Source organism: Nicotiana sylvestris, chromosome 8, assembly GCF_000393655.2.
Source record: "Nicotiana sylvestris chromosome 8, ASM39365v2, whole genome shotgun sequence".
Lineage (NCBI taxonomy): Eukaryota > Viridiplantae > Streptophyta > Magnoliopsida > Solanales > Solanaceae > Nicotiana > Nicotiana sylvestris.
In genome coordinates, this window is record NC_091064.1 from 150,172,739 (window position 1) to 150,188,409 (window position 15,671).

General features: G+C 38.0%; 1 protein-coding gene across 3 annotated transcripts in view; it reads right to left on the minus strand.

The window, feature by feature from the left end:
* LOC104214195 (helicase and polymerase-containing protein TEBICHI) overlaps positions 1 to 15,671 on the minus strand; it is a 36,695-nt gene that overhangs the window by 15,320 nt on the left and 5,704 nt on the right. For all 3 annotated transcript variants that reach the window (XM_070153340.1, XM_070153339.1, XM_070153341.1), the window contains exons 5-11: positions 12,794 to 12,858; positions 9,987 to 10,092; positions 9,690 to 9,890; positions 9,297 to 9,497; positions 971 to 1,132; positions 641 to 880; positions 257 to 469 (exon numbers count right to left, since the gene is read on the minus strand). In XM_070153340.1, the coding sequence (XP_070009441.1) occupies positions 257 to 469; positions 641 to 880; positions 971 to 1,132; positions 9,297 to 9,497; positions 9,690 to 9,890; positions 9,987 to 10,092; positions 12,794 to 12,858 (1,188 nt within the window). The remainder of the gene's footprint in view (positions 1 to 256; positions 470 to 640; positions 881 to 970; positions 1,133 to 9,296; positions 9,498 to 9,689; positions 9,891 to 9,986; positions 10,093 to 12,793; positions 12,859 to 15,671) is intronic.

Here is a 15,671-nt window from a genome sequence, read left to right on the forward strand (position 1 = left end):
GCACATTTTAAGCCGCAGTGAAGACTTAAATAGAAAGGAAAACAACGCAAATACAGACAGAAAAAGAGAAACATATGAGAAGAGTCTAACAGGTGTAATCAAGTTCAAAATTGTAATTAACTAGCATGTTACTGAGAATAGCTCGCAAATCAGACCTACAAATTACAAATTGTGACTGAAATTCATTTTCCTCTCCAAGTATGAAAGCTCGGAATGAGCAAGAAAAAGAAAAGAATAGGAAAGGGTCAAAACGTACACTCTCTCCTTTTGTATCTATACCCGTCCGACCAGCCCGACCAGCCATCTGTTGGTACCTTGTGCCATCAATAAAGTCACGACCAATACGCGGTTGTCGGAAGATGACTCTCCGAGCAGGGAGGTTAACCCCTGCAGCTAAGGTTGATGTAGCTGCTAAGACATGTACAAGTCCTCTGCGGTAACAGGTTTCAACCGTTTCTCTTTCCTCAACCTTCATGGCAGAAAAAACCCTCAGATGAATGGAGATTTACTCCAAAATAATGGGGAAAAAAAACCACCAACGAAGTAAAACAGGAAAATCAAGAGAACTAAAGAAAACACGTAAGAATCAACATACGTATTAAAGAAACAAAAGATACACAATACTTTAAAATGACATTACTGTGAGTCCAGCATGGTGATAGGCGACACCAGCAGGAAGAGTCTCTTCCAGTACAGGATCCAATCCCGCTGGAGATCTTCGCAAAGCATCAATAGCAGATGTAATATCAATTGACTCATTTTGGTCGCTCAAGTGATTCAAGGAAAATCTTTTGAGATACTTCGCCACATGCTTAGCAGTAGATTCACATCCTTTGCGACTTGAGCAGAAAATTAGCACTGAGTGGCCTTCTTGGACAACCTGATAAATCTCAGATTGATATAGTTTTCCTTCTATTACTTTTTTCAACAAAATAAAGTTCTACTAACAAAAGTAATAGAGAAATTATACCTCATTGCAGAGCTCCACAATGTGATCTGGATCTTTACCACTAAGCTCAGCTGCTTTTGAGACTGTCCTGACAATGTCCATTTTTCGGTTATAAATTGTGCTACCTACTTTTATATATTCTTCCAGTGGAACAGGCCGAAACTCGGTCTGATACAAAGCTGCCTGCAAGAAACAATAAAAGCTTCATGAGACATTCAGGATAAAATGCACAAAGAGGCACCGATTCCCCATACTCACATAAAAACACAAACAGGTAGAGTAAAATACTGGAAGATAAATTAAGGTACAATTTCACCACAGTGTGGGTGATCCAAATTGCTTAAAAGCATGATGATCTGTAGCTTCAATTGCTCCCTTTCCTCATATAACAATTTAACAGGGAAGACCTCAGATTATTGTTTAATTAAGTTGAACAACATAAAAATCAAATTTTAAAACATAAAAAGATACTCAAGGTTGAGCTGATTCAGTTAGGACCCAAACATGTGAATAGACTAAAGAGAAAGGGGATTCTTGCTGATTATGAAGATGACTGGTGAAGGAAGAACGGCATGTTACAAAGTTGCCATGACTAACATTCTAAGATAGACAAGTGAGACAAATCAGGTATTATTCTTTTGAAATTCAGATAGATTAGGATATTGCAACAGTATATGGAGAAACTCGCGGAAAAGGAGCAAGCTGTGGTTATTTCAAAAATTTGAGATGATAAAGTCCATTTGATACACATCAGCTACAAATTATCTGCCGCATATTGTTGATCATGTTTGGAAACAAAGTGATTGAAGTCACAAATAAGTTATACATTTGGAAAAACAGCTCATTGATATGAGACTAAAGGGACTCCTAAAAATTATACAACTAAATTTGAGGTCAAAGAAGGGAAGAAGCTTGACCTACTCCGATTGCCATGGTCTGGGACCAATTTGTCAATGTGAATGTTGGAAGAGATTGAGAATAAGAAAGAGTCATGAAAAAGGATTTATTACCGGGGATATGACAGGATGCTCTTGAGCCAAGAACGCAAGGTTCAACATTAGAAGTTTAAGAGACATAGTCAAAGAATCTTCCAAGAGAAAACCATTCTACGCTTTTGTCATCTTCGAAACTCAGGCACAAAATGCTCTTTTGTAACCAACTATGGTCATCCAAACTTATACCACTATACCACTGTCATGACTTTGCTAAAATGTTAAAAGTACAAGATGTCCATTCTATTTTTTACTATGCCCTAAAGTACTGCAACCAGATTGGAGAAAAAGAAGAACAACTTTGTGGGAAGGAAAGGAGGACGAAGAGAAATATCATTTGAAAGATTCAGAAAGACCAAAGCCCTCACCTAATGGGGGAGGGGCATGGGGGGTGTTAGAGATCCGAAGATTGCCAAACCTTTAACATGGCACAATTGGACAAACTACAGTGGAGGAGAATATGTTATGGAGAAGGACAATAGTCACAGGATATGAAGCTTCTTTTCTTTTTTTGTCTTAAGTGTTGAATATGAAGCTTTAAGCAATCTCAGATGAGATGACATACTCTAATGAGGTGAGCCTTAAGGAAGGAGAACATGAAGGGGAGGATAGCTGGATAGGTTCACTAAGTACATAGGTTATACTGTCATGTATGGAGATAGGATTCACTTTTGGAAGGATCCGTTGTGTGATCGAACAACTTTAAAGGATGCATATCAACAGTTGTTTGGTACAGTGAACGGGTAAAGAGAGAATATGATTGGTGATTATTTAAGAAGGAATGGCTGGTGGATCAAGTTGGATATAAGCTTCAGGTTGGCAACAAAGTATTCGGACTAGGATGGGGTTGAGGAGTTCCTAAGGAAATTCTATGACTGCTTAGTATAAGGAGATGGATCAGACAAGATAGTATGGTGGGTCCAAAGCAAAATCATTCATTGGAAAGTCATGTTACAAGGAGTTATTTGGAAGGGAGAAAACTGGGGCATGGATGAATATTTTGGAATACTAATTGACCGTAAAGTTTCCATTTTTTGGCTCAATCTTAATGACGTATAAGCTAACTGTTAGAAACTAAAGAAGTTCTATATTTCATATCTAGAAGAGAAGATTACAAGGCCTATTTATAATACTAATTCACCTAATCTATTAGTTGTCATACACCTAATTACACCTACTATACAACTCATATACATGTGCTAGCTATGATGTAGTACATGTGTATACATGTGCTACACAACTTGTATTACACCTACTATACAACTCATATACATGTGCTAGCTATGATGTAGTACATGTGTATACATGTGCTAGACAACTTGTATGTCAACACTCCCCCTCAAGTTGGAGCATATATATTGATCATGCCCAACTTGTTACAGATATATTCAACTCGAGCTCCATTCAAAGCTTTTGTGAAAATGTCTCCCAATTGATCTCCAGTTCTAACATGACCTGTAGAGATGAGCTTTTGTTGAATCTTTTCACGAACAAAGTGACAATCTATTTCAATGTGCTTAGTCCTTTCGTGAAATACAGGATTAGAGGAGATATGAAGAGCAGCTTGATTATCACACCACAACTTTGCTGGCAATGTAGTTTGGAAGCCAACTTCACTTAATAGTTGATGTACCCATACAACCTCACACACAGATTGTGCCATAGCTCTGTATTCTGCTTCCGCACTAGATCGAGATACGACATTTTGTTTCTTACTCTTCCACGAAATCAAGTTTCCACCAACAAAAACGCAATATCCTGTCGTGGATCTCCTATCGGCTTTTGACCCTGCCCAATCTGCATCTGTGAAACACTCAATGTTAGTGTGTTCATTATTCTTATATACTAGACCCCGTCCTGGAGATCCCTTTAGATAACAAAGAATCTGCTCCAGAGCCGCCCAATGCCTGAACTGTTGGGGAAGACATAAACTGACTCACAATGCTGACAGAGTATGCGATATCGGGACGAGTTACTGTAAGATAGTTCAGTTTCCCAACCAATCTCCTATATTTCTCTGGATCTTCGAATAACTCACCGTCTTCTTTCACGAGTTGTGTGTTAGGAACCATTGGCATGCTGCATGGTTTAGATCCCAACTTTCCAGTTTCAGCTAACAAGTCAAGAGTATATTTCCTTTGGGACAAGAAGATGCCTTTCTTGCTCCGTGTAACTTCAACTCCCAAAAAATACTTTAGTTGCCCTAAATCTTTCGTCTGAAATTGAGTGTGAAGGAAAGACTTTAGAGTTGAAATTCCTGTAATATCACTTCCAGTAATAACGATGTCATCAACATATACTACCAATAAAAGAATACCATCATCAGACTTTTTATAAAACACCGTATGATCGCAATTGCTTTTCTTCATCCCATATTCTAGAACAGCCTCACTAAATCTGCCAAACCAAGCACGGGGACTCTGTTTCAGCCCATAAAGAGATTTTCGAAGACGACATACCTTTCCACACTCCCCCTGAGCAACAAACCCAGGTGGTTGCTCCATATATACTTCTTCCTGAAGATCTCCATGTAGAAAAGCATTCTTTATATCAAGCTGATGCAGAGGCCAATCATAAGTAGCTGCCATGGAAATGAATAATCGAACAGAAGCTAACTTGGCGACCGGGGAAAAAGTATCCAAATAGTCGACTCCATAGGTCTGTGCATACCCTTTTGCAACAAGGCGTGCCTTAAGGCGAGCTACTGTCCCATCGGAGTTAAACTTAACAGCAAATACCCACTTGCACCCAATAGCCTTTTTGTTAGTGGGCAGATCGGCCAACTCCCAAGTACCATTCTCATCTAAAGCCATCATCTCTTCTATCATTACATCATGCCAACCTGGGTGGGACAATGTTTCACGAACAGTTTTAGGTATCCTAGCAGAATCTAATGATGCAATAAACGAGCTAGAAGAAGTAGACAAATGGTCATAAGACACAAAAGAAGAAATAGGATAAGTACATTGTCGTGTACCTTTGCGAATGGCAATAGGAAGATCCAAACTAGGATCTGAAACACAGGAGGTTGGATCTACCGACGAAGCAGAAGTAGGTAAAGGATCGGGTTCTGAGGTTTGTTGTCGCCTGGTATACACACGAAGAACAGGTGGCTGCTCGGATGGTCGATCGAGGGAAACGGGTGACTGAGGAAGAGGTGTTGGAGAACTAACTGGATGTGTGACAGTGTAGACCAAAGTATCATCTTCTTCCTCAGGACTGTTATAAACATATGAAGAAAAGAACGGATAATTTTCATGGAATGTGACATCGGCAGACACTAAGTACCTTTTGAGATCTGGAGAATAACACCGATAACCTTTCTGAAGACGTGAGTACCCTAAGAACACACACTTAAGGGCCTTTGGATCTAATTTAGTTACCTGTGGACGAACATCACGAACAAAACAAGTACAACCAAATATTTTGGGTTCAATAGGAAATAATGGCTTAGAGGAAAAAAGAATGTTGTAAGGAATATTACCATGAAGTACAGAAGATGGCATACGATTTATTAAAAAACAAGCTGTAGAGACGGCATCAGCCCAAAAACATTTTGGCACTTTCATTTGAAAGAGGAGTGCTCGGCCTACTTCAAGAAGATGTCTATTTTTTCGTTCCGCAACCCCATTTTGAGAAGGGGTGTCAACACAAGAAGATTGATGTAGAATACCATTTGTAGCCATATAATCTTTAAACAAATCCGAAAAATATTCTTTTGCATTGTCACTCCTTAAATTACGAACGGAAACATTAAAATGAGTTTTTATTTCAGCACAAAAAGCACAAAAAATTGAAAACAACTCCGAACGATTTTTCATTAAATATAACCAAGTAACACGAGAATGATCATCCACAAAGGTAACAAAATATCTAAAACCAGTTTTAGAGATAATAGGACATGGACCCCAAACATCGGTGTGAACTAACTCAAAAGGTAAGTCGACCCGTTTATTGACTCTAGAAACTTTAGGAAGGCGATGGTGTTTAGCAAACTGACATGACTCACAATCTAAAGAGGAAATACTCTGAAACTGAGGATATAACTTCTTCAAACTAGACAAGGATGGATGACCCAATCGACAGTGTACATCAAAGGGAGACAACACAGTTGAACAAGAAATGGATTTCGGCACATGTGATTCAAGAACATAGAGACCCCCAGACTCAGAACCTTTACCAATAATCTGCTTTGTCGTAAGATCCTGAAAAAGACAATAATTGGGAAAAAATGAGACACAACAATTTAGAGTACGAGTAAGTTTACTGACAGATATTAGATTGAAAGAAAAATCAGGCAAATTTAAGACGGAACTAAGGGAAAGAGAAGATGTTGGGTTAACAGTGCCAGAACCCTAAAACATATGAGGTAGACCCATCGGCTAAAGTAACTGTGGAACATTGGGTATGTGACTGAAAAGTGGAAAAGAGTTTAGAGTTACCTGTCATATGATCTGTGGCACCAGAATCAATGACCCATTTGGATGACAAAGAGAGGAGACACTTAGTGGTTTTACCTGACTCGGGATAGTATTGATAGGAGGAGATGATGACTGAGATGGAGAAATAGTCTCGGAAGTGGCGATGTTGGCATACTGAGATTTTTTGTTCTTATTCTGAAGCTTCACACAATAACGTATGGTATGACCGAGCTCATGACAATAAAAACATTCAACTTCCCCTTGCTTTAGGTCTCGGCTATCGCTACTCCGATTACGATTACTATGACTCCTATTCTTTTGGACGCGGCTAAGCAGAGCACCACTATCGATCGTGGCTGTCGGACCTGGATGAGACTTTTCAGTACGCAACACTCTTGTAAAGGCCTCTTTCAAGGAAGAGATAGCAGTCCCAGATAAAATCTGCGATTTGGCCCCTTCAAATTCGGGAGAAAGACCAGAAAGGAAACTCATGACCGCCAGTTGTTCACGTTGAGCCTGTTGTACCTTCACATCTGGACTAAACGGCAATATAACATTAAGCTCATCATACACCTTCTTAAACTCTGAGAAGTAAGTGGTGAGAGAGCGATCTTGCATGGATGGATGGTAAAATGCCTGGCACACATCATACATGCGAGACAAGTTTCCTTTGCCAGAGTACAAAAAATCTAAATAATCCATTAGATCCTTCACATAATCACAATGAGAAACTAGATCATTTACCTCACTGTGCATCGAATTCTTGATTTGGAGAAACAATTTTGCATCCTCCTTTAACTAGACTGATTTAGTCTCATCCTTGGGTGGATCATCAACCAATTGGTTCTCTTTGTCGATGCTCCGCAAATAGAGACGGATCGTCTTACTCCAATCCATGTAATTGAAACCCATGAACTTATTCTCCGTAATTTTGGACATAACCGGAATGACATCACCGGTAGGTTTCGTTTCAGTCATCTTGCACCCGAATAATAGCAGAATCAAATAGTCAAGAACAGTGCAGTGAAATTTGAACAGTGCAGTGAACAGTGATATTTGAACAGTGAACAGTGCAGTGAACAGTGAACAATACAGTGAACAGTGCCGGAACAGTGATCTTGGAAAATGAAAGTTGTCAGGAAAAAAAAAATTCTGACAGTACCACTTTGGTCGGAATAGTGAGTAGAAAAATCTGTAAAGAATCGGCCGGGGCAAAAAATGGCCGGAAACAGAGAAATAGAATCAAAGCAACGAAAGACTGTTCTGAACAAAAATAATTCGAACGGGGAAAAAAAATATTCTCAACAACAAACTGATGAAAAAACTTCAATGCTCTGATACCATGTTAGAAACCAAAGAAGTTCTATATTTCATATCTAGAAGAGAAGATTACAAGGCCTATTTATAATACTAATTCACCTAATCTATTAGTTGTCATACACCTAATTACACCTACTATACAACTCATATACATGTGCTAGCTATGATGTAGTACATGTGTATACATGTGCTACACAACTTGTATTACACCTACTATACAACTCATATACATGTGCTAGCTATGATGTAGTACATGTGTATACATGTGCTAGACAACTTGTATGTCAACACTCCCCCTCAAGTTGGAGCATATATATTGATCATGCCCAACTTGTTACAGATATATTCAACTCGAGCTCCATTCAAAGCTTTTGTGAAAATGTCTCCCAATTGATCTCCAGTTCTAACATGACCTTGGAGACAACAATATTACATCTCGTTTGACTCATTTTGAATGAAAAAAATAGCAACTTGTTCCAGAATATTGAAATTGACGCAAATATAAATAGATTAACGTTGTTCATCTATACTTTTGGTGTAAGGAGATGTAGAAGTATAAAGGATGTCACGCACCGTATTGGGGTGAGGTGGATGAAATGGCGGTTAGCATCTGGAGTCCTGTGTGACAAGAGGGTACCACCGAAACTCAAAGGTAAGTTCTACAGAGTGGTGGTTAGGCCGGCTATGTTATATGGGGCTGAGTGTTGGCCAATTAAGAATTCACATATCCAGAAGATGAAAGTAGCCGAGATGAGGATGTTGAGATGGATGTGCGGGCATACTAAACTGGATAAGATAAGGAATGAAGATATTAGGGAAAAGGTGGGCGTTGCTACCGTGGACGACAAAATGCAGGAAGCGGGGCTTAGGTGATTTGGACACGTGCGGAGGAGAACCATAGATTCCCCAGTTAGGAGGTGCGAGCGGTTGGCTTTGGTAGGTACGAGAAGAGGTAGAGGGCGGCATAAGAAGAATTGGGGCGAGGTGATCGGGCAGGACATGGCGCGACTCCAGATTTCCGAGGACATGGCTCTTGATAGGAACGTGTGGAGGTCGAGCATTAGGGTTGTAGGCTAGGGGTAGTTCATAGTTTTTCCCTCTTTGTACCGGGTAGTCTGACAGAGTTTTACCTATGTCTGGTAGCGGTCTATGTTGTGTTCACACTATTTTGTTGTTTTGCATATGATTGTATTATTGCACTCCCTTTCACTTATTTGGTGTATTTTAAGATATTATTATTACTTCTCTTGCTTCTTTAGTTGTTACAGATCTCTTCTTTCGTTTCTTTTCTGAAATTATTATCTTTTCTGTTGAGCCGAGGGTCTCCCGGAAACAGCCTCTCTACCCTTCCGGGGTAGGGGTAAGGTCTGCGTACATCCTACCCTCCCCAGACCCCATAGTGGGATTTTACTGGGTATGTTATGTTATGTTATGTTATGTTATGACACGCTTTTGGTGTAAAGAAAGAATCCCCTTTGTATAGATAGTTAGACTAACTCTATAGATGACTGGTTGAGCCATATACCCAACTTTTACATACTTCTGAAACTGGCATGGGTGTTATCGATAAAGATTTTAATTGAAAGAACAAAAAAGCAATGAATTTCATCTTACTTGAAGCCAATCAGCGACTGCTGTCACATTGGGCAGAGTTGCACTCATGCCAACAATTTGGAGTCTGCCAGCAGGGTCAGCTTTTCCACTGCTACTACCTGAACTTTCTCCACTGGATGACTCAGTATTTCCTTCACCAGATGCATAGCGAAGCTTGGTCAACATCAACTCCAATAGATAACCCCTATTCTGGTCTCCAACCTAACATGAAAGCAGCTCAATAGACCAAGACAATTAGAATTCAATAAATACATATAACTATGAGTTCCAGCAAAGACGCCAAAACAGCAGCTTCGAGCAAATAGAACGTAAACTTAAAATGATAGGAGGGTTTAGCTGGATATCATTAAAATAAAATAAAACAATAACAGAAAAGAATGTTAAAGTCAATACCATGTGGAGTTCATCAATCACTATGATACCAAGCTCCGACAGACGACCCTCTTCTAGCAGTCGGTTAATTAAGGAATTTGCCTTCTCAATAGTGCAGACAGCTATAGCGGTATCCTTTGGAAGACTACCACCTCCCTGATTACCATAATAACTGCGAACATGCTTCCCAACTGGTTCCAAAAGGACCTCAAGATGTTCTGCCTGAACAAGTTTAACATGACATGATACGAATTAAATATACTATATATCCTTATATGTATAATAAAGACCACTTTGAAAGCTAAAAGATAACTTCACCTTCTCTGCACAAATGGATACATATGGAAGTACAAGAAGACCCATTTTTCCGGATGATAAAATTCTACGTAACATCAATATCTCAGCAACAAAACTTTTACCAGCACTACAGAAAATAAAGAATCCTGGTTAAACAGCAGAGAGGCGCTCTGAAATTCGTTACATAAAAGTATCACTGAGAGAACAGAAAGCAAAAAAAAAAAAAAAAAAAAAACAATATTTCCAGAACAGAATTTCTACTTGTAATGGCTTCCCGAAGTTCAATACCCAAAGGGCAAAAGAGATCGTAAAGGACCTGATCAAATAAGCAAGATGTGAAGGAAAATGTGCATGTTAATAGCTTATACAGTTATACTAATATATTCAGTTGGCAAATTTTCAAGGACCACCTCAATTGAGCAAGACTGGAGAAACGCTCCTATGGAAATTACCACACATAGTTTAGAGGAACTCTAGGATAAGAGGAGGAAACAACTCATTAAGTGAAATTCCAATACTGTATGTAAAGCCCTCAACTTAGCTGCAAAAAAGTATACAAGGACAACAAGGATAATACTTCAGCCGTACCAGATAAAAGAATCTTGCAAATCAAAACCTCAAAGCCAGTTCAGCACAAAGTTCAAGTTTTATTGTCTGTTGGTTGCAAGTTCATTTAAAGCAGGTTATAACCAATTAAGAGATATAAGATCAATATCTGGTGCGAATTTGTCTAACATACAGGTTTGTTACTAGCTAAAGCCTAAACCGCAAAAAGGGGACAGCATTATGCCAGCTCCTTTGCCACAAGATAAGTGTCAGAAATAGGATCTGGACTAAGTAGTCAAAATATAGTAAGAGGATTTTTATTCCTCAAGTCTTTATATGTCAAAAATTTTAGTTGATGTTGGGGCATCTAGCAAGCTACCTGGCAACCAGAAGTTGCAAAAAATTTCTGTTTAGTTTTCTATATGACCAGAACACTATGCTTACGGCAGAAAAAGTACAAAAGAAGCGACCAAGTAAATGAATTTTGGTGGCCGAAAGACAAAGGACAGGATCCGAATCAGCTTATATTGGACAAGGTTACATACTATCTGTGAGCTTATCATTCTTTGTGATAGGCATATGCATTGTGATGCCTATAGCAATTATGCTTGTGAAGTCTTTTGTTTTTTATTTAGAGGAAACTCAAGCTCTCTCTGTCTCTCTAACTCTCTCTAGTTTGTTGTGTGGAGGTATGCCACCTCAAATAAAATTCTATGCCTATTTTAGCTACCATAACAAAATTTTCTGGACTCTTCAAAGAGGGGTTTCAGCTAACTACAGTCTCATGACTAATGAAGCAAATGTTTGGTTCAAGTTAAATTTCAAATTAACTTTTTGCCCAATATGGTACACCAATTCTTTAAATGTGCCAAAAATGAGAATAAACCTTACGGAAAGGCACTTTTCACCTCAACATATTGCAAGAAAGAAACCATAACTATCAGACACCACACTCAAAGAACAGGCTAACAACAACCTCATTGCTGCACTGAAGCTTTAAACCTTTAACAGTCACTCTGACAAATTAATCATAAAAGAATAACATATCAACACTGCACCCAAAGGACTACAACTAACAACCACAGCTTCCTGTTTCAGTTTGCCAGTAGCGTACATAAATATGAGGAACAAAATTTTGGGGAATTTGATTATTGATCTCTTAAGTACCATTTTTATGATACAACAAGCAGAAAAATAACTATAGTTCCAACTGAATGGTAGATATCTATAATTATAGTTCCAACTGAATGGTAGATATCTCATGCAAGAATGATATATCAACAACTCACAGTTACAAAGCGATTGCTACAAACAAGGACACAAGTTCTTTAAGCTGCAATTACTAATAGCATGTACTGTAATTATGTGAAAAGTTTTGCAGCATCCCTACACCTTTGCTGAAAGTACAAGATGCAGGATTGGACAATTAGGAGATAAGAGCATTCTCCAATAAGAGACAACAGAATAATCGTTATGATAGAGACAATCATAGTGATAACACTAGTAGAGCAAATATACAGCATTAGAAACACAACCAGCAACAAAGATAATAAGAAAGAGGGTCGTAATAGTTTGTTAGTAGATTGGGTTAAGTAAGAAATGTTCAAGTTCCTGAAAAAGGTGCACAGATATCCTGAGCAGCAAGCAATATGTAATGACTTGGACAAACTTAAATGATCCAAGAGTGCAAAAAAGTTCTGAGCAGCAAGCAAAATGTAAAATGACTTGGACCAACTTAAATCATCCAAGAGCAAGTATTGACCTCATAAAGATTCTTTAGTTTTTATGAAGAATAAAATGAAATGGACATTTTTGACATTTTTCTACCAGCACTTGCTGTCGCCATGAATGATAACGTTACTAGGTAAAATGGATAATAGCAAAAGTTCATTCGCAAATTCCCAGTAGGCAAAATCAAACAAATGTACTACTAAATTAAGATCCGTAACAGAAATACTGTGGACTAGTACTTCGTTTGATGGATATCTTACCCAATCTTGAAGACACTAATACAGCTCAACCCAGGCTTACACTAGTAACAGATACTCCAAATTCCACAAGTTCGAAAACTTAAAAAGCGTTCAGCATCAAGCAGCATTAGCATAAGAATGTTTTGCTACTTATAATGACTAACATATACTGGTATAGGGTATGGATATATTTCTTCACTGTGTATTTTCTTATTCTAGCATTGATAAACTATCATATTCAAGTCACTTGCAAATTAAAGATTAACGGAAAACATCTACAACACAAAGACCAAATTACAGTCCGCTATAGACCTGGTAGAAGCACAATATACAAGATTCCGGTTCTGCAAAACTCCATCCACTTGAAGACAATCAACCTGCAGGATGCAGAATGAATGCCCATTAGACTGTCACTATAAAGAACAACTTGTTCATACTTCAACTGACAACAAATCTGACCCCTTTTAGAAGCCTCAACATCTAAAGCATTGAATACCCTCGAACAGTATTCATCACAGAAAGTAGTAGACAATGGGGATTGGGGAGTAAGTAAGCCAGAACCAAGCTTCTATGAACCAAGCAAAATGAGAACTATAGAGAACCAGATGCTAGTCTAACACAAGAAAATTGTAAGAGGGCATAGGCAGAAATACATTTGGCTGAGGATGAGTAATTGCATCACCCCCACCCCAATTTAGTGTTGCCAAAGGTGAGAACTGTAGAAAAGCACCCAAGGTTTATTGGAGCTTTAAATGTATGGAGCATTAAAGTGCACGTTTTGGTGAATAAATGCATGCATGAACTTAAATAAAAATATATAGATATATATGTAATGCAATAAAAAAAAACATATCAACTATATGGACAGCGAAAATTGATAAAACTGTAATTAAGTAAAAGATATGAAATAAAAATCATGGCATGTAAGCTCGAAAACCATTTATTCATCCATAATATTCATTGCGCGATCCAAACTCATTGTTTGGCATCGCCTTGTCAAAACAGTCCCTGGACGATGCATATATCTTAGCATCTCGGTGCCTGCAGTGAAGCGCCACTTAAGCGAGTGAAGTGTCAATCCTCTCTTGAGTGTGTAGTTTGTAATCTCTTTATATGGTCTTAGAAAATCCTCACTACTTGAACTAGCTTTTGGGTTGAGTTAGACTCAATTATATTGCTGATATACGTTAAGTGTTTTATAATAGCCATATTTATATACAATGTTTACATATACTTAAAGCCCCTGTTTTTACCCAAAAACATCAAATCCCAAAGACATCGTTGGATTGAAGAGAGGTCTTGCATATTATCACCAAATAACAGAAAGAATCAACTGTAGCTCGTTGAAACAGATGAAGGAAACATTGTAGTTGCCCGAAAGATAATTGTAGCTGCCGGAAAATTAGTGTAGATTATTGTAGCTGCCGGAAAATTAGTGTAGTCGCCAAAATAATCTCAATGTGCTCGAAATAAAAAGAAAACAGTATGGGCAGGGCTGGAATCACTAGACGAGACAATTGTCCTGAAGAAGTTTTTTCAAAAAATGGCCGGAACAAGCGTCACGCACCGGCGCGTGGGTCTGACATGCTGTCGGCTTCAAAGCTTCTTCAGGAGCGCGAGGGCACAAGGCTAGGTTTCTGCCGGTGTGGTTTTCTGGAGTTTGGTCGCCCCAGAATTCCGCACATGCTGGTGGTGTCACTTTTCGTAAAAAAACCACCGAATAAGAGGTGATACAAAAACAGCCTGAAATTCACCAGAAAAAAGGCATGGTGAATGTCCCGGACTCGCTGGTTACTACACAGCGAGGATTTATCACTAGTTGCTCTAATACCATGTGATAAAGCATGAGAAAAATTATATTATTGATGTACGTTAAGTGTTTTACAATAGCCCTATTTATATACAATGTTTATATATACCTAAGGCCTTCTATACCAATGTGGGATACTGAGAATTTTTTTTTTTTTTAAATGGCATTATATGACTAACTATCTTTAACAGTATTATAGTTATTTACTTTACCAACAATAAAGAGTTACAACTTATGATACCTTCAATTAGCCTAGAATCATTATAACTCGACCCCCTAATATTTTAGATATGCAATATATCAGTTGCATACTTCCTAAAGTAGAACTATGTAATCACAATGATACCTATTGATTAATATCATATTTGCATTCTCAAACATATCAGAAGAATTCTATTGAACTAACTATGTAACAGTGAGCAAATGGATAGGGCAAGCCAAGAACCTACTTCAGCAACCAAAATGGTATGTGAACATTTGGTCTCACAAGTAATAACTTACGGTCTGGGTCCAAAACTATTAGAAACAGTGCTAATACGTAGGATCTGGCCACCTAGATCATCAAAGTTAGAACTGACAAACTGATCGGTGAATAATCCTACTTTAGACCCAGAAATCTGGTAGAAATTCTAATGGAGCAATTAGGAAAAGAAATACTGACCTAAAATCTGTATAGCTAATGAACAACAACAGATTGATTCTTAAGTATTTAATACTAAATTTACACAGGATACTTAAAAAAAATTCTAGTACTAGAGCCCGTTTTGGGTTAGCTGAATTTAAGTAGCTTTTAAGCATCAAATGCTCAAAATCACTTTTTTAAGTGCTAGAGCTGAATTTATAAATAAGCAGCTACGTGTCTGCACGGAAGGGCTGAAGTTGAAAATTTGCAGTTGATATGTTTGATAGAATAGTGTTGAAACTGTTAAAATGACTGAAATGCCCTTAAAGCTATTAACACTAAAACTGACTTATCTTGCCACATATTTTATTCTAAAATAATTCAAATGCAAATTAGCTTGTGCATTTATTTTAATTATAAATTATAAATTAATTAGATCAAATTATTTTAATAAATGTAAACTAGTTATTTGAATAAAATAGAATAGTAATAACTAATATTTGACCAAAGCAGAGGCCACGGTTCCATCGGAAAACTGCATAGAAGGGAGATAATATTGGCTAATGACAACATGAAACCTGTTGAACAAAATAATATGGATCATGAAGTGGCAACTACCTATTTTTACACTGCACAGTGGCAAGGCAACTTCAGAGCTTGCTTTTTACCTGTTTGAATTGTCTTTTCTTATGCCTAACACCATACAGGAACTGATGACATGTTGAGGCAATCGCCAATCGGCACATGAAAGCCACTAG